The sequence below is a fragment of the Sitodiplosis mosellana genome, unplaced genomic scaffold, assembly GCF_009176505.1.
Source record: "Sitodiplosis mosellana isolate CC-2019 unplaced genomic scaffold, AAFC_SMos_1.0 Smas_scaffold_4, whole genome shotgun sequence".
NCBI lineage: Eukaryota > Metazoa > Arthropoda > Insecta > Diptera > Cecidomyiidae > Sitodiplosis > Sitodiplosis mosellana.
In genome coordinates, this window is record NW_022595247.1 from 1,276,657 (window position 1) to 1,298,976 (window position 22,320).

At 37.7% G+C, this 22,320-nt stretch overlaps 1 protein-coding gene and 6 non-coding genes across 20 annotated transcripts in view; 4 read left to right on the forward strand and 3 right to left on the reverse strand.

Moving 5' to 3' along the window:
- Nucleotides 1-22,320, reverse strand: part of LOC129566656 (serine/threonine-protein kinase svkA) — a 103,683-nt gene that overhangs the window by 5,929 nt on the left and 75,434 nt on the right. Inside the window, exons 1-2 of one of the 14 annotated variants that reach the window (XM_055442775.1) lie at nt 20,460-20,718; nt 14,595-15,414 (exon numbers count right to left, since the gene is read on the reverse strand). The exons of 7 other annotated variants lie outside the window; for them this stretch is intronic. In XM_055442775.1, the coding sequence (XP_055298750.1) occupies nt 14,595-15,134 (540 nt within the window). In that variant the 5' untranslated portion in view covers nt 15,135-15,414; nt 20,460-20,718. Of the gene's footprint in view, nt 1-14,594; nt 15,415-15,551; nt 15,639-20,459; nt 20,719-22,320 lie in introns of those variants that run through there. 6 more of the 14 variants (XM_055442772.1, XM_055442771.1, XM_055442773.1 and 3 more) reach the window with 6 other exon arrangements.
- On the forward strand, nt 2,456-2,528 carry Trnak-cuu (transfer RNA lysine (anticodon CUU)). The gene has a single exon. It is a non-coding gene; the product is annotated as a tRNA-Lys (tRNA).
- Nucleotides 2,730-2,802, reverse strand: Trnak-cuu (transfer RNA lysine (anticodon CUU)). The gene has a single exon. It is a non-coding gene; the product is annotated as a tRNA-Lys (tRNA).
- On the forward strand, nt 3,541-3,613 carry Trnak-uuu (transfer RNA lysine (anticodon UUU)). The gene has a single exon. It is a non-coding gene; the product is annotated as a tRNA-Lys (tRNA).
- On the forward strand, nt 4,357-4,429 carry Trnak-uuu (transfer RNA lysine (anticodon UUU)). The gene has a single exon. It is a non-coding gene; the product is annotated as a tRNA-Lys (tRNA).
- On the reverse strand, nt 4,617-4,689 carry Trnak-uuu (transfer RNA lysine (anticodon UUU)). Its single transcript has one exon. It is a non-coding gene; the product is annotated as a tRNA-Lys (tRNA).
- Trnak-uuu (transfer RNA lysine (anticodon UUU)) lies at nt 5,472-5,544 on the forward strand. The gene has a single exon. It is a non-coding gene; the product is annotated as a tRNA-Lys (tRNA).

Sequence of the window (22,320 nt, forward strand, 5' to 3'; positions counted from 1 at the left end):
GTTGCTTTTTCCATCTTCTTTCATCATGTTTTTTTACTCTCGACTCGAAGTTCAGTGAACTGGTTGCTATTTATAAAATGACAAGAAGGAAGTTTATCGTAAAAGACAGACCCATAATATGCCTATAATATGGAGCCATGTGTATGATTTTTCAGTTTTCTTCTTATTTATTCGTGAACGATCTCATTTGATTGTACGTGGTGTCCCTGTTAAACGGGCGCATTTCCATTGGTAATGCCATGCTCCAACTGCCATACTCCAACGACACACGATGCAATCATATCCGGGCGAGTTCGAATATAACTCGAGGAAGTAGAAGGCAAAAAAAATTGTATCGTTCGTTGGGGCGTTTCATTCGATTATAAAATTGGTTGGGTTGCATTCTAAACATGTAGCAAACACTTTATCTAATGTCAAGTGTGTTGTGTACACTACAATATTCGGTGGAAAAGGAAAGCAATGGAGCAAAAACTTCCCGTTTTGCGAAAATGTGGTGGATGCAGCGGCTGGATAATGGCTGTATGTGTGTGCTCCATAAAAACTAAAACGGCAAAACCGAAAACGATGTGGGTTTTTGCGAGACGGCAACAATAATATTTGCAAAACACGCACATGTGGAAAACGGTTTGGTGCACACATTTTTTTTTTCTTCTTCTATTCCGTGTACAAACGGAGGAGGGATGTGTACAAAAGCAAATAAAACGGAAAAATATGCTCTGTCTCCAGAGAGATGCCAATGCGGAACACTAATATCACATTGAATGTTTTTATTTATGTTTATTTGTTTATCGCCTGCTATGATGTTGCTGCTCGCTACTGCTACTCCATTCACGCAGTGTGGCAATTCGTGCGTTGAGTAGTACATTCGTGCGCGCCACTGTCGCATTTCGATGGTGTCGAATGCAAAGCTGACATCTCTCCCTCTCCTCATTCGGCGCGCTATTTTTCCTCTTGATAAGATATGGAGTTGTAGGGAGATAGACAGTGTTCATGCGTTATTTTGGCGCAATTTTTTTTTCGTGTTGGCATACGGTTGCATGCAACATTTACCGTGGTGCAAAATAAGCAATTTATATTTGTTGAACTTTAACACGTCGCCTTTTTTGCGCAAAACTTCAATCAAAACATTTCGAAATTGAGTAACAACATTTTATTCATCACGCGTACCCAGCGTTGAAACCACAACCAACACACGCTCATGCATTTTGCAACAGAAGTTTTTATTTCGCTCGTTTTCGGAGTAAGGGTTCTTTGCACCCTTCGAAACGAAGACAGAAAAACAAACGAAAAATATACGATATTTGTCTTGATCTCAATTTCATTAGGTGTTCGATGATGTTGGAGGTGGCTTCTCAATGGCTTCATTTCACCATGTGTGTGAGTGAGTGTGTTTGTTCTGGAAAATTGCTTATCCCAAAAGAGAACATCGAAAATCCCGTAGTTGAAAACAAACATCGTTGAAATGGAAATGGAAACGAAATACACCCAATAGTTTTATTTTGGGATCAAGCGCTTTGACGAATGGCATGGTTACGCTTTATTCGCATGGATAGTGAGAGAAAGTGTGTGAGAGACAGGATAAAAATATAGCGCTACTTGTCGACAAAATGTACGTATGATGCATGTGCTAAACCTTTTCAAGGAAACCGAGAATGAGAAAGAAAGAGAGAGAGAGAGAGAGAGAAAATATTTGGGTGATAAATTACAAAAATAGACATGGTTACGGGGAAAGCATTTTATTTCGACAACGCAATCTCTTTTCCCTGATTTTAACGAGGTTTGTTGTTTATAGTACATATATACAGATGTAAGTGTGCATGATTCTCTTTTGCACTTTCATTCGCACACATTTTCTGCTTGCACGACTTGCCTTGCCTTGACTTCATAGTTTATTCCCCTGCTAAATGAACTTTTCATTAGTTTTCTCGGTTAATGGCAAAGCAACACTTAGCAAATAAGACACAAAGAAATTGATTCAGACAGGAAAAAGATGATGCAATTCGCATGCTTCTTGTTTCATTCGGAAGATACCGTGTGCAATGTGCATTGTATTATACTTAGTACGACGATGGGTGAATTGTTTGGATTGTATTACATGATGCATTTTCAATCAAGAACAAAATCAAAGTTCGAATTGTGTGTAAATGTTCATGAATATATCGTCGTCAATCGATGTAATTCAAAACGATCCAAAGAGATGGAAGAGACGAAGAGCATTTGCTAAGAACACGTGTATGTGATTTCATCATTCGATAGCTGCGATTCCTCAACAACGCAACGTTCAGCTAGAAAGTATGCGCCCGAGCTTCTATGTTCGACGTCAATAGGCATACACACACTATTTCAAATCGAATGACGAGCATGCGGTCAGCTTGTGCTCTTATGAACAAAACATGGTATCATTCGATAGTTGCGATTCTGAGTGAGAATATTCCTGAACATCTTCAGACATAATGCCCGGTTAGCTCAGTCGGTAGAGCATGTGGCTCTTAACCACAGGGTCGTGGGTTCGAGCCCCACATTGGGCGCTGATTTTTTTGCATTTTTTCCATTTTTATTTCTTTTTTTTTATCATTTCATTGATATTCGGTTTTGTATCATACTTATCATTTATGTTTTTTTTTCTCTAAAAAATTGAAAAAATCGTTTGATGCATAATTCAATATAAAGTCCAATCTGTATATAAAGTCTCGATCAAATTATTGAAAGAGAATGAAAAAAAAAATCAGCGCCCAATGTGGGGCTCGAACCCACGACCCTGTGGTTAAGAGCCACATGCTCTACCGACTGAGCTAACCGGGCATTATGTCTAAAGATATTCAGGAATATTCTCACTCAGAATCGCAACTATCAAATGATAGCGCGTTTTGTTCATAGGAGCACAGGTTGACCGCATGCTCGTCATTCGATTTGAAATAGTGCTTTGATCGGCTATTCAATGGAGCAAATTTTCAATGTTCATTTTCAAAATTCGAATTTCTCGTTGTGATGAGATTGCAAATTAAATATTCTGTTCGCCCAAATGAAACCACCACATGTGATTAATGATGAATAAACCGCAGCCGAATAAATATTGCAGCCAGATAGATTGATAGATTCTCTATTAACAGAGAAATATTCCATTTTTTTCTGAGAAACATTCTATTGATCGAAATTCAATCAAAATAAATCAGAGTATGAAAATTCTCAATCGATTCGTGTAAATTTTTACGGTCAAAAATGCGTTTTTCCAATGAAAAGATCATTTCATTCGAATCGAATCAATTCAGAGCATAAAATAGAAACGACGGTATCGAATTGCTCAAGGCACATGGTCGATCGATACCACATCGTTAAACACATGTGTTCGTCAGTGATATCACATTTTGTAAACATGATCAATAGACGTGTTTCGACGTCGTTCAACTGATCATACATATCTGTTGGTGATGCGCAAGAGGCAATGGAATCTCATGTTGTCTCTAAGCTCAACAACACATGCAATGCGCAACTGGAAGGTGGTGTGACACCAATAGGCATACACACACAAAATAGGTATCTGCCCGGATAGCTCAGTCGGTAGAGCATTGGACTTTTAATCCAAGGGTCGCGGGTTCAAGTCCCTCTTCGGGCGCTCCACTTTTTTTTCCTTTCCAGCTAGCTCAAATCTAATGAATTTGTACTTGAAAAGAGTTTTCTTATTATGAAATATATGAAATATATTTATTCAATAAATGTTTGCAAAAAATAAATTGAAATGGTCAAAACTAGTAAAACTTGACTGATCAAGTTTCAGCTAGAGTGAAGAAAAAAAAAGCTCAGCTGAACGACGATGGCAATGTCTATTGATCATATCAACAAAATATGATATCACCGATGAACCTTCCAAGAAGAAAGAATTTCATTATACGGCAGCATAGAAAAAGCATGCTTTTATTTTTATTCATGCTAAAAGTATGCTCCTAACTCCTGTTTAAACTGAAAAATGTAAAAATACAGAACTTTTTTTTTGAATTGTTTCATCATCTCTATCAAATATAGAGTTAATTGATCTCAAAAACCGGTCGATAGAACCATTAAATATGATCTAACTGATGTGATATACGATCATTTGAGGTACGTTTCGTCGTTGAGCTGAGCTTAGATTGTATAGCTACATGATATCACTGGTGATATCACTGATAAGCAACGCAACGTTCAGCTAGAATGCACGCGAGTTTCTATGTTCGACGCCAAATGTACAAATTGTAAAAATATGAGAAAAATGATTGATTAAGCTATTGATCAAGTTCAGTTAGCAATAAAATTCAGCTAGTGAGAAAGAACAAAAAAATTAACGCGCCCGAGCTTCTATGTTCGTCACCATTCGACTATGAAGCCCGGATAGCTCCGTCGGTAGAGCATTGGACTTTTAATCCAAGGGGCGCGGGTTCAAGTCCCTCTTCGGGCGCACTTCTTTTTTGAATTCTACTCTAGCTAAAACTTGATCAGGTGGCTTTCACATATTCTGATCAATTTCAATTGATATTTTGCAAAATCCTATCGAAAAAAATCATGAAAGAAGTGTTTTTATTCGATTCTGAGCTATTGTCATTTGTCCATTCAATTCATTTGGAGTGAAATAAAAAAAAGAAAAGCGCCCGAAGAGGGACTTGAACCCGCGACCCTTGGATTAAAAGTCCAATGCTCTACCGACTGAGCTATCCGGGCTTCATAGTTGAACGGCGTCGAACATAGAAGCACGGGCGCGTTTATTGTTTTGTTCTTTCTCACTAGATGAACTTAATTGCTATCTGAACTTGATCACTAACTTAATCAATGATTTTTTTCATATTTCTACAATTTGTACATTTTCAAAGAAAATAATTTAACTGAAACTATCATTTTAATACATCCAATGAAATAGTTGAACTTAAGTTTAAAAACAAACATCATTCGTAATAATTCATCATCATTTTCCGAGACAAAAACTTTGCAAATATGTCATGTGAAACGTGCCAGAGTAATGCATTTAATCAGAAAATTTACATGACGTGAGTAATTTCGAAGACTTTTTGTGAACTATTCATTTTTTTCGAGCACGTCGCACACAAGGAATGTAAATTATTCATTTCCGCCGGGAATATTGCATAAAGTTTACAACGATGGAGATGTTGTAGGAAAATGCTCATTAAATCGAATTTGAATCTCATTATCACATTGATGACAAAATTATGTTTTCGCGCAAAAAGAAATGATACTTCGCAGAAGAATTTCATTAGTACAGAAAAAAATTCATCATAGTTTGTTATTCACATTTTAATATCTCGCTTGAAAAAGTGACAAAAAATGTTGCCACTTGAAATGAAATTTCGACACATCAGCACGCTGTACATTTGGCAATATTTCGTAATAGCAACACACATGCTATGCCGGAATGATGATAAGCAACGCAATGTTTAGTTAGAACGTACGCGCCCGGGCTTCTATGTTCGACGTCGTTCAACTATGAAGCCCGGATAGCTCAGTCGGTAGAGCATTGGACTTTTAATCCAAGGGTCGCGGGTTCAAGTCCCTCTTCGGGCGCACTTTTTTTCCCACATTGAATAACATTATATTATTGGATTTTAACCTCTTTTCCTCTATTTTTGCTCGTCGGATAGTTTTCTCAATTAAAAAAAAGTTATATTAAGAAAATGTTCAACGCTTCACTATTGGTTGTGTATACTTGAAATGGCCTTGTAGTTTTCAACACTTTTCAAATCGAATTTTTATTTCTTTATTCCAATGTTCTTTCGATCCAACCGATGGCTATATTCAGCGATGAACACTACAATGAACACACTCAGTTCGAAAATGAATTTTCAAGACAAACGAAAAAAAAAATCATAAAGAAAAACCCATGTCCGCGTTGGTTAATGTTTTTCTTAATTGAGCGAGGAATTGAAGCAATTTTAGTGGCTAGTGGGAAATCGACGTGTTTATGTTTTTTCTTCTACCTCCGTCGTATAAATTGGATGTTATCTTGAATCAAAATGAGTTTTGATCATGAAACATTCACTTGAACCATTGAAGGTGCATTGCATTGGTGTATGGTGTGAAAAATCAATTTTTCTGGCCAACTGTACAGTTGAATTGAACGAAACGAAACACAACCAAAAGCCCCGGCGATAAGATTTAGCCTGATATATCTTTAATTACAAAGCAAAGTTGATATTTTGCGTTTTGTGTTTCGTACTTGATTCCAAATGAACGCGCACAACACAGCACAAGCTGCATGCTCTATTTGAAGAAAATAATACGGCACGTTAACTGAAAATCGCATTGCAATATCTCGTGTATCTCGCGTGTGTTGCACCGAAAGATTATTATTACCTAAGTTCTGCGTTGGAAAGTTTAATGTGTGTGTGAGTGAGTGTGGTACGAATTAGTAATTTTCAAAGTTAAAAAAAGGTGTGGTCGGTTGTAGATGTTTTTTTTTCAGTTGCTTTCTCTCAATGTATCAAAATGTGTGTAAATAATTCGACGCCCTTTTAAGGAAACGTTTGAAGCTGATGGATTTCGTGTTGGTTTCGTCGGCGATGTACGTGCATTTCCATAGAGAACTCCTGTGGGCGTCGAAATATTAATTTGAAAATTTTTAATAGTAAACAAGAAAATAATTAATCCCTTTGCTAATAATTTATCGGGTTATTTTCTTCGAGTTTTTTTCTCTCGTCTGATTCGATGAAAAAGTTTCAACCTGATACCGTAGAGAGTTGCAGATGGTAATCGATTGAATTTTCTACATAAATTCGCTTACAAACTCTCATTGATTAATGCACTTAGTTTTTTCCTTTTGTTGGAGCAGGAAGTTGACCTGAACTTTCTTTCGTTGATCACGAAATCGTCTTTTGCTTACCTGAAAAGGAAGAAAAAAAGAATTTTATCAATACAAATGCTATGGCCATCAAAGAAAATTATCGGTAATATTAGAGTGGGGAGTGTTTGGAATAGCAAATCATTAACTCTGAATCGAATGGTCTCGCATCAATAAAAATTGGTTGGACCTATACATTGTTTGGGTGTATTCCCTTAATCGCAACGCTTGTTGTCAACGACGACGACATTGGCGATGACGATGAAGCAAACATTGTGCCACGAACAGAATATATAACCAAACAATTGAATTTGTTAGCGTCTTGATGGATTAGAACTCAATTTTCATTACAGTCAATAGATAAACGTCTTGGGATCACGTCGACATTATGCCGACGTGAACGTACTTAACAAGACATACACACTCCAAGGTAGGAACTTTGCCATAACAAATGCAATAAACAATCCATAAAAATGCAATACGAATCACGAACAGATCGAAGCATGAAACATGGACTCATACACTCAGTCAGTACAGCACAAAAGCAGACGAAAGACGAACACAAGAAATATAATAATTGAACCCGTGCGCATAAAAACGACTTATAAAAACGTCGCCGAACAAAGCGGAACACCTATTTGTTACTCGTTCAATTCGGAACAAATTGTACACTGGTATGTTACGCCGACAAATCTATGTTACGTTTTGATCGGCGATTTTTTTTGTAATTCGTTTTTATGCTCACGGGTTCAATTGAACAAACGGAAATGTACCATTTGTGCGATAGTTCTTCTTCTTCTTCATCATCATCGCCATCGTCATCGTCGTCTTCTTTTTTTGTCTATGTTCATGCTGAAGCTCATCCATAATGCGACTTATTATTGTTATTCTTTCCATAAATTTTTCGTTCAGATGTTCGTAAACGTAAGCATGTTAGTCATGCACAAGCACATACATATCAATTGCATTCATATAACGCACACATATAACGAAGGTAGTTTGAAGTCTGGTTGCATTCACCGGCACCGAAACGAAGCAGAGCTGCTACTGCACAACACACAAAAGAACAGCTAATTTTATTTCTTCTTTCAGCGAAAAGACGAAGTTTTCTAACTGTCGTCTTTCAGTTTCCAATACATTAATAAAACCATTACTGTTACGTAAACTCCATTCCATATCCTCGTTTGATTGTCTCAAAAGATGGATTGTTTACATTTTATTGTTCCGATAATTCGATCATTTTTCTCTCTCTCTCTTTTCAGTCTAACTACCATTCATTGCAGCCAAGAGTGATGAAAAAAAGAGAGAATTTATGAATATCCACTTCAATTAAAGTGATGGATTTTCTACTCTGATTACATGAAATTTGTTTTTTCTGTTGTTGTTATTTTGTTAGTTTGAAGAAGAGAGAAAAAAAGAAACGCGTCCCATTTCCTGCGAAAGTTTTTCCCATTCATTTTGATCGTTTTTAATTTTTCGTTTGAAAAATGATTTTAAATCGAGTGCATTCATCTGAAAAATGGCATGCAAAAGCGAGAAAACCGATTTTTCATTCAAGCAATTTGATTTGTCACGCTATTAAAATGTTCTAGTTTTCAACGATGTGAAACTGTAGCGCGATGTGGTGCACTCGTACGTTCAAATGAGACGGAGAGAGAGAGAGAGAGTGAGAGAGACGAGCAACACACACACTCTGCTCTACTCATTTCGAGTACGAAAAATTGTCAGATTTAATAGAAATGACTTTAATCCGGTCTGGAATCGTTAATGTGCATGTCGCCGGAATGAATTCGTACAACAGCGGCATTTTATCGAAACAAAAATACCGAGCCAACGAGAGAAAAAAGATATGCGCATTACACAAATAAAAGCGTGCTATTTCGAGTGGAACAAAAGGAATGGATTTCATTAAAATTCATTCTAAAAATACGAGACGAGACTAGCAACCGACCGTTCAACCGGAGCAGGAGCGATAGAGTGAGAAAAATATGCGACACTTTACGCTGGCCGCGACATTTGATATATCCACAATCTAATGCAAGTCACGAAAACTCGCTCCACAATTTTGATTGACATTTAATCGCATTCAACACAAAAGCTATTAAAAAAAGCACAAGCTGAAGACACAGAGAGAAAAAAACATTTTGCTTTTAATAACTCGTCATGAACTTTATAATTTTTCGATGTTTTATACATATTTTCTTCATTTGTTGGTACAATGGAAAGCAAAAATTACTATTCATTTAAAACAATGATTGCACAAGTGCATTATTGGATTGAAACGACAGAGCAAGGGAGAGAAAAGGAGAGAGAAATATAATAATCCACTTAAGAATGAAACGATAATAGAGTTGAAATTTCTTCGTAACTTCAATTCGAACTAGTTGAAAAATAAAACACAGGTGTTCCACATTCAAATGCTAGTATTTTCCATTGGTTGAAGTGATTTCCGTGGAAAAATCAAGTAAATCTCGACGAAAGAATAGGAGAAGAAAGACACACACACCATAAATAGCATTACAAATCGTTCCTATTTTTCTTCCATCGTCGTCGTCGTTTTCTTCGTATAATCAAGTGTTTTTACGAAACGAAGACATAAATTGTGTGTTTCATATTGCATAACATAAGTCATTCCAATCGGTTTGTTGGTTGTACAAAACTGGCATACACACAGAGCGAGACACACACCATAGAATGAAAAAAAGAAGCACGACGAGGACGGCCGTAGTCAGTGCAGAGTAGAAAAAAAAAACAAATCAACAGCAAGTATATACTCAAATAAGAAGAATGACGACATTTTTGCGCCAAACATATAAAAGCCACTACATCGCGAACGGCACAAATATAATCGCCTTAAAATACAAATATCTAGGTTGCAATGCACAACAGAACCATAGTGATGCACGTGTGCGAAACGAGCTGCAGCAAAGACGATAACGACGACAACAACGGTTAGGATAGCAGCGGTAGTGGTGGAGATGGTGACAGCATTGCAATTGCACATTGCATCGCGATGTGCATCATCTCTTGCGAGCGATGATACCGATTTAATGAGAGAGCGACAGAAACAAACAATTCCAACAAATCGCAATCACTGCACCATTGATCACCAGCTCAACTCAATGCACCAATCACTCTCCTCTCAATGAACATTGCTCACACGGTGTGCAATACATTAGCGCAAACGAATGTGTGCGCTTTTCCTTCTCATCTTTTTCAAGTTTTTGCACATTTTATTGATCAACAAGCGCATTTGACTGTGAATGGATTTGAATAGCATTTCAACTTGCATTCGAATACAAATTCAATTCATCGAATGACGTGGAAGTGCAGTTTAATTTTTTCTGCTTCATAAGCAAGAAGATTCATTTCGATTATACCATAAAATATGCAATTTTCAATTGAGCAATCGAGTCGTGTGTTGGGCGTGGAATGCATTCAATGCGACTGTAATGAATTTGACCTTTTCATCATCATTGACAGGCGACGGCACATCAAAAACTACTCAACTGAATTATTATTATTTTTGATGACATTTCAGTTTTGAAACTTTAGCACGGGAACAGTCCTCCGCCACTCAAATTAATGCAATTCTCCATTTGGATTCGAAATTAATTAAGAAGTTTGTCTTTGGTGAAACACAAGCGAATCATAATAACTTTTAATTAATCGGTTCGAAAACAATAGCGCGTAGAAGAACATCTCTTACACAAAATTGTTGCAAAAAAATTGTAAAGTTGTAAAGATATTTTCATCGAAAGCCAAATATTGTACTATCTATTTCGAATTGAATCGAATGCGTGGCTTGTTTGTTTTGGGGCATTTGCGTCAAGATACAATATGCTATGCAATTATTTGCCCTGTGAATTTGACTCAACCAAAACCTCCACTAACTGGTTTTGTAGTTTCGGAATATAATGCTTCCATGGGCAAACAACATACCGCCGCATTGATATTGGCTGCCATCACACAGATGCTCAAGTTATTGTGGTAAATGATTAAATAACAACCAACAGCAACTACAACATTAGTTGTATAACAGGAAAAGAAGCAGAGACATAGTTACCGCTTAGCGTTGGACGCCATCGCATAAAGCGATCCAATGGAAATACACAAAACGATAACAACAATTGGAAACTGTATCTGTGGCGCACACGTGCGCGCGGGCACACTTTTGTGTCATTACGACGTGTACAAGTTTAAGGTCAGATTGTAATGCGATATGACAATCGCGCACCGTGACACAAAACAATCGAAAATTCATCGATAACAAGAGCGTCGTGTGTATACCGTCCAACCATCGATTAATTAAGACATTTTTGGATATAATTCGTATTACGGCCGCATTACCTTCGGATAAACACGGTATTTATAGACATGTTTGCTTTGTTTGGCTTCTCGGCAAATGTCCGATAAAAATTGCCATTGCTACGATCCAATTAGTGCATAATGTGCGTCGGAATAATCGTAAAAACAAAACCAAAAACCAATCAATAGAGATCATTAGTGAAAGTTGACATTGCATACAATACACTCAAATTATGGCAATTTTGATTTTACGGTTAAACCGTTAAAAAAAACAACACCGAAATTGTGACGAAAAACCAATTTGATTAATTTTGCTTTAATGAGCATCAAGAATACACACACACAATGTTATTTACGCAAATATATGGCATGCGGAATTTTCGCAGCGGATTATCGAAAATTAGCGTCTGATTAAAAAAAAATAAACGAGCGAACATTTGGTTATTTTCAATTGGTGGCACAACTTTGTTGTTTCTGGCGTAAAGCGGATTGGAGATAATGCGACAATGAACGATTTTAAGTGATTTTAATGGCGAACAATGAAGGAGAAATGGAAAAGAAATAAAAGCCACTTTTCTATTATCTTGGACGGACAAGCTGCTCGACCACACAATCGATGTAACTAATCACTGTGTTCCGGATATGTTTTGTCATTAAGTTTAACTTGAATCATTTCACACAAATCGCGCTTACCTAATGGGAGCACTTCGTGGAAATAAAAATCGAGAAATCTGAGCAAAAAAGCCATTAGACAGAATCGACATTGTCGCATCGCGCATAGAAACATGCATAGTCGCATTCAGCTATTGGCTGATTCGAAGCGAATGAATAAAAAAAACCAATTTACAATTATGCATGCAGCAGCAGCAGCAACCTCGAAATCGATCGACTTTCAAACGAAAAACAAGTATTCCAGCAACGTTCAACCGTAAACGGAATACGAGATGGCACGAGAGACGAAAAATCGATGACAATGAAAACAATAGAGTCAACAATAACTAGCTCATGGAGCAATAAATAACCACAGGCTTTAACAGTGGCCATTATGATAATTCGTCAGTTATGCACGTTTTCTGTGGTCGTCACTCTAATGCTTGCTCTCTTTTGTCTTTGTTTTTTTTTTGCCTCTGTGCCTCTGCTTTTTGTCTCGGTCTTGGTGTGCCACATTTTACTTTTTTGAAACAATTTGAACAGCGACCAACCAACGAACGAACATTCTGGAGAACGAACGAACCAGAAAAAAAAGTTAAAAGATAAAGAAAACCAGATCGAATAACAGGATAGATTGCATATACTTGATGCCGATGGACACAAATTGCACGAGGAAAAAAAACTCGGTAATAGTTAGTACGTGTGGCGGCTTGGCAACATCGTCAATAATTCACGATTTTTTGCTTCACATCGATTTCGTCATGAAAATGATTGGGCAGCAGTTCCCATCACCAGTTCGTTTGATGCAACCAAATTAACGGTTCGGGTAATGCGAAACTCTCTCTCTCTCTCTCTCTCTCTCTCTCTCTCTGTCTCTCGCTCCAGCAAATGCGAGTGCCGAGTTTTGTGGCTTCAATTTCGAAGTTAATGAGCTTGGTTGCTGGTCACACACACAACACTTTCGATTGGAAAAGAGTGTGTTTTTCCGTTAGTCTCGGTTGCTCCGGGGACAACAGCTCACAACTATCATCATATCATTTTATAAACGAAGACAAAACAAAAACGAAACGAGTGGATCGAAGAATTTTGAAGAAATATTAATAAATAGAAAACAATGCGCATTGTTGTTTGATGCGAATTCAATTCAATTATTGGAAATAAGCGGTACAATAGCTAGATTTATGAGAAAATATTTATATGAAACGAACGATCTGTCAACAATGCGATGCATTAGTCGAAGGCAGCGACGACGACGCCGATGGCAACGACGGCATCAAAATGATTTCTTTATCAATCGCTTTCATTGAACATTGAACGATGAACCATGTGACCCGCATATCAAGCACAATTCAATACCAGCAAAATTGAATGCAGAAGGAAGAGAATGAAAATCCTTCATAGAATTACGCAAAAATAAAAGTTGTCGAATGGTTTCGCTTGCGCTTCTGCTTCGAATTGAAGTTGGATAAAGTTTTTCTGCCATTCATTTCGTTTGCCAATTTTATCCCGATATAAAAGTGACCAAATGAAAATGTCGTACATTTATTTATTAAAGTTTTTGCTCTGTGTGTGTTATCGCCCAAAGAGGCAAACTCCACTACCATAACCGAGTGGCTTGGGACAGTGATTGAGTTGGTTTTCATTTATTATCGATCGATTGTCGATTGGTTGTGCAGATTACGTTACTGGCCACTCGGCTCTCTATCTTACTAAATAGCAAATAATTCGTTGACACACGCGGGAGGCTCTGCGGCTGAGCGAATGAATGGGCGCGCACAAGATGTGTTGAGCGATATAAACGGACGATGATGGCCTTCGGTCCATTGAATACAAATGAAAGCGATATCATTAGATTCATCGAGAAATTTTCGTTCGAATCTTTTTTCTTTCACTCGTAACATATGGCTGGAGTTGGGAGTGTGCGCTAACGCGCCGCCATTCAACAAATCTTTCAATTTCAAATTGAGCACAAAATCGAAATCCAATCGAACAAGTCTTCTTAAATATTGGTTTTTTCTCTCTCTCACTCGTGCGCGCTTTTCAAGGCAATTTTCTTCTTGAACTGTTTCGAGTGTCCAACAACGAGCGAAAACTTTTGCCATTTTAACTTTGGGGAAATGGTTTTTGAATGGATGCGAGGCCAGTTTTCGTGACAAATATTCTTCGGTTGCGGCCGATAAAAGCCAAGAAATTAGCGAATAAATTTCGGTAGTGAGCGGTCAAAAACTATGAGCAGTCAAGAAACAATAAAGAAGTCAGATATTTGATTGAGAGCAATAAAGTGTTTTGATAGATTTTAATGGACGTCTCTCTCTCGCCTTGCACTCGTTGCGTCAATCAAAGTGCTGATTTTTGCTCCACATCATTACTAGCCAAAGCGGTAATTTTTTTCTCTCAATATTTTCAAATGAAACACGAGCGAGAAAGTATTACATAACAATAGTTAGACGGTTATGGTTGGTGTTTAACAGGCGCGAGGAATGTTGAGTTGTAGTAATCAGTGGAGGAAAATTTACGTTTGCTCATTTATCATATGGGTTTTTTCTTCTTTTTGGAGCAGCATGCGTCTAACACGCGGCAACCAAATCTCTCTCTCAAAGAGGTCGTTTCGGTCTAGCGTAAATCACGAAGTAAGATTGAACACACACGATTTGTCTTGGGGGGCTCATTTCCTTGTGCAATAATTTCATGGTAGTCCGGAAATTGAATGAGCAAAAGTGCGAGTTATATCGAGAGAGAGAGAGAGAGAGAGAGAGAGAGAGAGAGAGAGAGAGAGAGTGAGAGAGAAGGAGAAAGTGAAAAAAGACGCGTTTCTTACCAATTCGCCAGGACTTTGTCGCAGGCCAACACCAGATGAATTCCTGTGCTGTTGCTGTTGCTGCTTGGCAATATCTTTTTTCGATGGATTCGATGGCAACGGTATAAATCCGTTCAAATGATGATTGTGATAATTTATATTTGGCATGCTATTCGGTGAATCGTACATGGAAGCCGGCCGTTGTCGCGGTATGCCAGCGCCCTGTCCAAAGATTTGCCGTTGATCATGCATGAATGATGCATTTGGCGGTACAGTGGTTAGGTTTCGCGTTGAATTCGATAAATTGCGTGCGGGTTGCGTTTGGGTTGCCTTCAAATGGGTTTTTTCATCATATTTTCCCCAGCGCATATTGCTTTGGGTGTGTCCGGGATGCGGCAATGAATACGAACTCCTTTGGCCGGCAATATTCCATTTGTTCATGTTACCATTGTGATGACTGACATGATGATGAGGTATTTGTGCCGTTGAATAATGCTGATACGCATTTATCGCTGGATGATGCACTTGTGTGGCACTCAATTCATGTGTCGTATGCCACATTCTGATGCCGCTTTGACTCGTTCGCTTTCACTTTGGAAACCCTTTTGAACTTTGTTCTTTCTTTTCTCCCTTCTTCTTCTTCTTCGTTTTTTTCTTCCTTTTTTTTGCCTTCGTTTCGGTTGCACTATTCGTTTCGCGGGATTTTCTTGTTTATTTCCTTCAATTTCTTTCTCATTTTTTCTTTTGATATGCACGTGACCGTTTGCGGCGCATTTAACTATCTATCGACACAGCATCAATTTTATCTTGAGTTTGCGATGCATGACCGAAAACATCAAAGCTACAAAAAAAAAACAAAAAAAAAACAAATCGTCGAATAAAATTTACTGAACAAACGGAATTTTTTTATCGATGGAATGTGTATGTGTGTTCACATTCCATTTCAGATAGTCCAAAGGTGATGTTCCGTTTGTGTACATAAATTGGCTGACTCTTGCTTGTCGTCGTCGAATTCCACAGTTGATTCAATTTAATTTTCCACCGATGAATTGTCTACTGTGGACCGTTTGCTGCAGACGGTTATTTATGCAAAACACGAACAACAACAACACTCAAAAAATAGAAAATGCTCAGCATAAACAGTTATTTCACGTTGCTACTGCTGCTGTTTCTACAGCCAATGCAGCAGCAGCAGCCAACAAATGAAATGGCTATCTGCATCAACAGCGTCAATTGTGAGCATTGGTCGACGTTGTATGTGTGAGTGTGCATGTGGTAATAAATTAAATGATTTTGTGTGTGATTTCATGGAAAACAAATGGAGCGTAAGCGAACGAGATCGCTGGGCACGGTCACGAGACCAAAAAAACGTTTCATTAACGGTGTACATAAATAATGTCCTTTTGTGTTATGTGGACGCCAGACAAAAAACAATCACAGCGGATGGTGACGATTAATCACAATTGTTTTGTCAAAACTTTTCTCCCTCTCTCCCTCTCTCCCTCCTCTAAGCTCTCTCAACTCTTTTCATTCCATCACTCTCAGTAGGGTGAGAATTAAATACCTCTAACAATCATTTGAATGGATGATCGTAATGGCTTTCTGCCGAATGTTGCAAAAGTCGTGCCGAAATTTTAAACGAAACGAAAAAAAAATGTGTTATTTGTCTCTTGTTCATTGCGGCCAGCATACAATTAACTCATTTTCACTTTGGCCGGCATGTGTTTTGTTTCAAGATACAGCGCAAAAAACGTGGCACGAAAATCATGGGAATGGCGAATACAAAAGATGTTGCCTTCCACATCGAAACAAAAAACAAACCAAAACCACTAACTTGAATTAATTTATTACGCATATCAGATTGGTTTGGTGCAATACGTGATTTTCGGCACTCAACAAATATATATATTTTTTATATTTAAAAAGTAATTTCTGCTGCAGACATTCGATGCATATTTTAAACCATGGAAACACACAGAGAGATGGAAAAAGTTGGTTGTTCAAGTCTCGGGAACAGACGAAATAAAAAAAATTGAGCAGTCAAAAACCAAAATGCCAATTAATTTCGGATCGAAGCTTCTTATAGCAACGCATTTTGCCAACGCCACACTATAGCTGCCATTGCTACCACAGTGTTGCTGGTACCTTTTTCAATATTTAATTTTAATTAAACGTTGATTACACAATAAAAAAACTGAATCCGTTGATGTGTTTCGGTTAAAAGTTTTTAATTGAATGTGCATTCACATTCACGCGCCGCGCACAAACAAATATGTTGTGCGGCGGCAAATATTATGGGAGCGGGCCATCGCACGAGAGTTACGCGAAATAAGGAAACAAAACCGAAACAGTGAACTAAGATGTGCGCGGTGCGCAGTCACAAACCGTAATTATGATTAGTCGAGTGAACGTATGTGTGTACGTGTATGTGTTTGTAATAATTACGATTTGTAACAAAGATGATTTGCTGAATGTTAACACTGGACTGGGACTTTGCAGTGGTAAATGCAATTTGATCCATAAACATCGTGTCTATTTGCATAATACGAGTTCGTTCCCATTATGCATTAGCGAAAATAATTAAATCGCATTTTCTCTCATCGCAAACATCACGGCGCGGGGCGCGCGAGAACTCTATTTGTTGTAAATGATGGGAAAACACTTTGTTCGTGGCTGTGTTAATGACGTAAGCCAAATTCCGACAATGAATCGGAGCACACACACACTCGACGAAACTGTCTCACTCAATTTTACAACTTAAAAACTATAAAACAATCGCAGGCTGTGATGCCGGTGGTGGTGACGATTGTGGTGGCGACGATGGCGGCAGCGGCGAGTTTCAACCGCCGGAATGTTTACCCATTAGAATCAGTTCGGAAAATATGTAAAACATTTGAAGATACAAAATGCCATGAAATGAACATAATTTTTTGTAATGTGAATTTTAAAACGGTAAAATTAGCAACAACCGCAGAGAAAATGTGCTGCAATGTAGCGCGCGAACAGAAAAGTATTCATTTTTTTTGCTCGTCAATTGGAATTGTGATTGCGCATGAGAATCGACGGAATATTATTTAAAGAAACACAGCCAATAAAATCAGCATTTTCTCGCCACACCATGCACATAAACCGCATTCTTTTCCGCGAGAGTTGCAAATCCAATGGGTCGATATTTAACCTTTATATCTAAATGGAAATCAGTTGCAATAAAACAAAACAAAACAAAAATTGCAATATTATTTTTCTTTTCTTTTCGTTTAACACCTCTCTTTGTTGCTATTTAGCACAGCGGCGAATAAAATATAAATTCATATAAGTTATGATCAATATTGCGCCATGAAGTCATGTGCTCACTTGATGTTTAAATTAAAATATTATTTACACAAAGAATTGTGATTTTTTTTTGACCGTTGTGTTGCTGTTTTTTTTAAATTCGCTCTCGTGTCGGAATTTCCATCAGTGATACTGATCTCACTCAAGTATTTCATCCGACATTTGTTATCAGTTTGATGTTGTCGTTGTTTTTTCTCCTGTCAGTCGTTTCATTCACCGAAATGTTCTGATGCTGTCGCATTGCCACTTTGATTTTAAAAACGTAAATTGCAAAAGGCGTTCTTTCTCGGTATAAAATTACATGTAATTTGAACGTCACACGTGTAGAGAAAAAAACGTGAACAAGAGGAGGATATGAGAATTGAGAGGGAACAACGAGAAGGAAAAAAACTTGTTAAGTTGCCAATTATCATCGGTCGCATTAGAATTTGTTGTTTTACACAAATGTAAGGCATATATACACAATGGCATGAGCGAGTGAGAAAGCGAATGAGAAAGGGAATGACAACAAACAGCCCAGAAAAAAATGGCACGTAGGCTGGCTGGCTGACTGGATGGATTGTGAATTGATATGCTGATCTACGATGGGAACAAAATGAATTCGCAAAAATTGTATTGCTCTGCAACAAAATGTCAATACAAAATGAGCAACAAAGCAGTTACAATAACACAAACTATATGGATAGAGAGAAAACCGTAGTGAAGAAGAGGCTGAACGCCGTTTATAAAAATAAAGAAGATGATTACGGCGAAATAGGTAACAATTCATTGAAGTTTGCATCGTCAACTGCAAAGCACACGATTACGATCATTACCATTCGAATTGCGCATCGAATTTGTTTTTTTTTTCTGAACGATCGACTCATTTCAAAATTGAACAAGAATGAAACTGGTTTTTGTATGGATCGCACTGCGAATTTTGTGTGTGTGTGTGTGGAAAAATATCTCGCGGTTAAATTTTGTTGTTGTTAAAAATATTCGATTTTCCAAACCTACATTTCGTTCATTCATTCCAAAAATCATATTTTTCATTTGAACGAGACTCAATTGTTTGATTCTGACAAGAAAATTACGTTTTATAGTCGTTGTAGTCAAGACTTTCTTTGACACCAAAAATGGTCGACTTAAGCCTACATTCTTTACTGTAGGCCAAAACAAAGTCCACGATTTCAAAATCGCGATTGAAATGCGTGTAATTGTGTTTCGATTTCATTTGCTAGGAAAAAATCGTAACAAAACACATTGTACGTACGTAAATGTAATGAACAGAGAATTATTATTATTGCAAGGTAAACATATCTCGTTAATACAAAACAAATAGCTGAATATGAAATGGAACAACAAGCCAACAACAACAACGGCAGCAACAGCACATGTGTTTGCTTAACTCTGTGGGTCCAGTTGAATTTGATCGAAACGGATGAATGAGACACGAATTTCAGCTATAATTGGGCTTGTTTGGATCCAAAATGACAATAAGTACGAATAAAACAACGACAAAGCCATGGAGCAACAACGAAACAAATTGTGGCGATGAAAAAATAAGGTTACTGTAAAAATCGACACACAGAGAGAAAAACACACACACAAATTACGTGAGGTCGAGTTGTGGAAAAACGGTTTTATTATGTCGGATCCAAAGTCATGTTTTTTCCAACTTCAAGCTTCTCACAGCCATCGTTTTGTTTCTCTCTCTTTCTCTTTCTCTCTCTCTCTCTCTCTCTCTCTCTCTCTCTCTCTCTATCTCTCTCTCTTCTCTCTCTTCTGTTTTTTTTTCGTTTTCGATATGGCATAGAAAAAAATTGGCGCACAGCACACACAACTGGACAGAAATGATTAGATGATCACGAACGAGCGAGTGTGCGCGCGACCGATCCAAATCGAGAAAAGTGGCAATTTATGGAAACGAAAGTATATTAACGATCTGGAACTCGAACAACGTCCAATACAACACGTTCCACCAAATAAATCGCGTTTTCATTGACAAACAAAGTATAGAAAAAAAGCAAAATCCGCACAAACACATACACACAGAGAGACAATCTGTCCATTTGTTTTGGCATGTAACACACGCAATACAAAATCTGGGCGCACGATGCGACCCAGCAAATGAACGCCCCACAAAACGCTTGTCAAAATATGCACACGATGCTATTTTTGTGTTCTTTGTATGGAATATGGGTTGATTTAAATAAATAATTTGCTTTCGTTATAATAAAATGTTCGCATCGACATATTTGACCATTTCATGATGATGTCATAAGCATTATATTGTTTCACTCGTTTTGGTATGCTCATCATGGATTTTGGGTCGACGTGGTGGTGAAATTGAAACTGATTTGCAAACTTTTCACTCGATGAAAACTGCAAACGTTCCACAAGCCAAACGAAAAAATAAATAAATATATTGATGGATTCGAATCCATAATAAAATAATGAAGCCAAATTGGCACACATGGAATTAATCAAATAGCACATTCATTTCACTTTGGTTTGATGTTTTAGTTGGTATGGGACTTTTGCGCAGACCAATCACACACAAAACTTCATTACCATCAAATTATGGAATATATCGAAACTTTGGAATTATGTCAATAAATCGTTAATGGTTCTCTCCATAATAGACACACACACACACTTCTGATTACTGGGTGAGCGCGCGATTCACTGCAAAAATGGTTTGTATGGAGAGCGCGAGCGCACGTACGAATCAACGAGATTTCGAATGAATTAATCGACCGCAATCAAAGCCATCGCAACGCGAACTGAACAACGCGGATCACACACAATTCACATTCATTTCGTTTGTGCGCCAAACACTTCGAGTCTCTCTCACTCTCGATGCCTACTGCCTGGCTTGCTTTTTTTTTGCTCGTTCAATAAAATTATTGAAATTGTTGAAACTACAGAATATGTTGGGTCGTTTTTGTATGTATTCTCTGTGTTCACCTTTATTCATAGCACAGTCGAGCCATACATAAAGCGAATTACTGAGGCATGCACACATTGTGTAGTTGTGTATTGACAGAAGGCTTTGGTCGGTACTTTGAAAATTGCAGCAGTGTGTTATGCTGTCGCACGTTCTGATTTTCATAATATTTTCTGTTTCACGGTTTCATGGTGTGAGCAATCGTTTTGTGTGTGTGTATATAACTTATTTTATGATCCAGACTGGAGACTGGAGGAGACTGTGTAGTGAATGAGAGATTGTTTTGTTAGATATATCGTATGTACATATTTCCGATTTGTTTGCATTTCATGTGTACGGAATGTGACTGTGTCGAGATTGAGTCATCGATGAACACTTTTATTCTCTGCCCATTTCGAATATTATAAAGCTGCTTTATCCATATTTCGAACCAATTCCATTGTCGTTTCAATAGTAATCTCAATACCAACAACAGCAAAAAGCATCCGCATCCAATTCAGAATCATTTGGCAATCGATTGTTTGTTTATGTAAGCATTTTGCACTAAATAAAATACGCCTGATCAATTCATGCCCGTGTTTGGTTTTGTCGAACTGTTTCGCTTTTGTTTCGCGAAAGGGCAACACCAATCTACTGCTTGGTGGTGTTGTGGCTGCGACGGTGGTTGTTGCCTCTGTTGCCATCGCTCTCAATATGTAAGTTTGTGTTTATTGGATTTTGTTGCGAAGGCGTATCGCACTCATAAAATGATAGCCAAGCTTTCTCGCTCTCTCTCACACACATTCTCATTTATAAACTCTCGATGCGAACGGTATGCACTCATTCACAAATGCATTTTGCTGCAATTTAATGGTATCGCTGTTGTGTGTACGTTTTGAATAAACACGGTAAACATTTGCAGTAAAAACGTAAACAAAAGACTCAATGCATATCGCACCTCATTCCTGCGCCCAATGTGACACATGAATTCCAAAATTGTGTGCACCAATTCGCTTCTACATCGATTCGCTCATTCGATTTCACTCACTATATATGTATTGGCATATATTCCATTTCAATAATTAAATGAATTTCAATCATTTCGTTTCTACCGACAGACTGTGGAGCATTCCAGTGAAATGTTGCAAATTTAATTGGACATTGAACTGAAATGAATCACATTTCGATCGTTTTTCATGATTTGATGTGATTTGCTGAAGAATAAATGACCAAATCAGGACCTCATTCCGCATTTTGAACACGTTTCAAGCGAATGAATCAAGAACAGATGGTAACTGTTTTTTTTTCGTTTTCTCATACAAACAGCCGCAATTTTTTCACTCTCTCTCCACTTTATGACGTTCGATTCTGGAGAAAAAGAAGAAGAAAAAAAATCATCAACTGAACGGGGGAGGCAGCTATATTCGCAAAGGCGTCTGATTACACTGTTTGTTTTTATGATGAAGCTGAAACTCTTTGATACTCGAGAGAAGAATCGCTTGACTT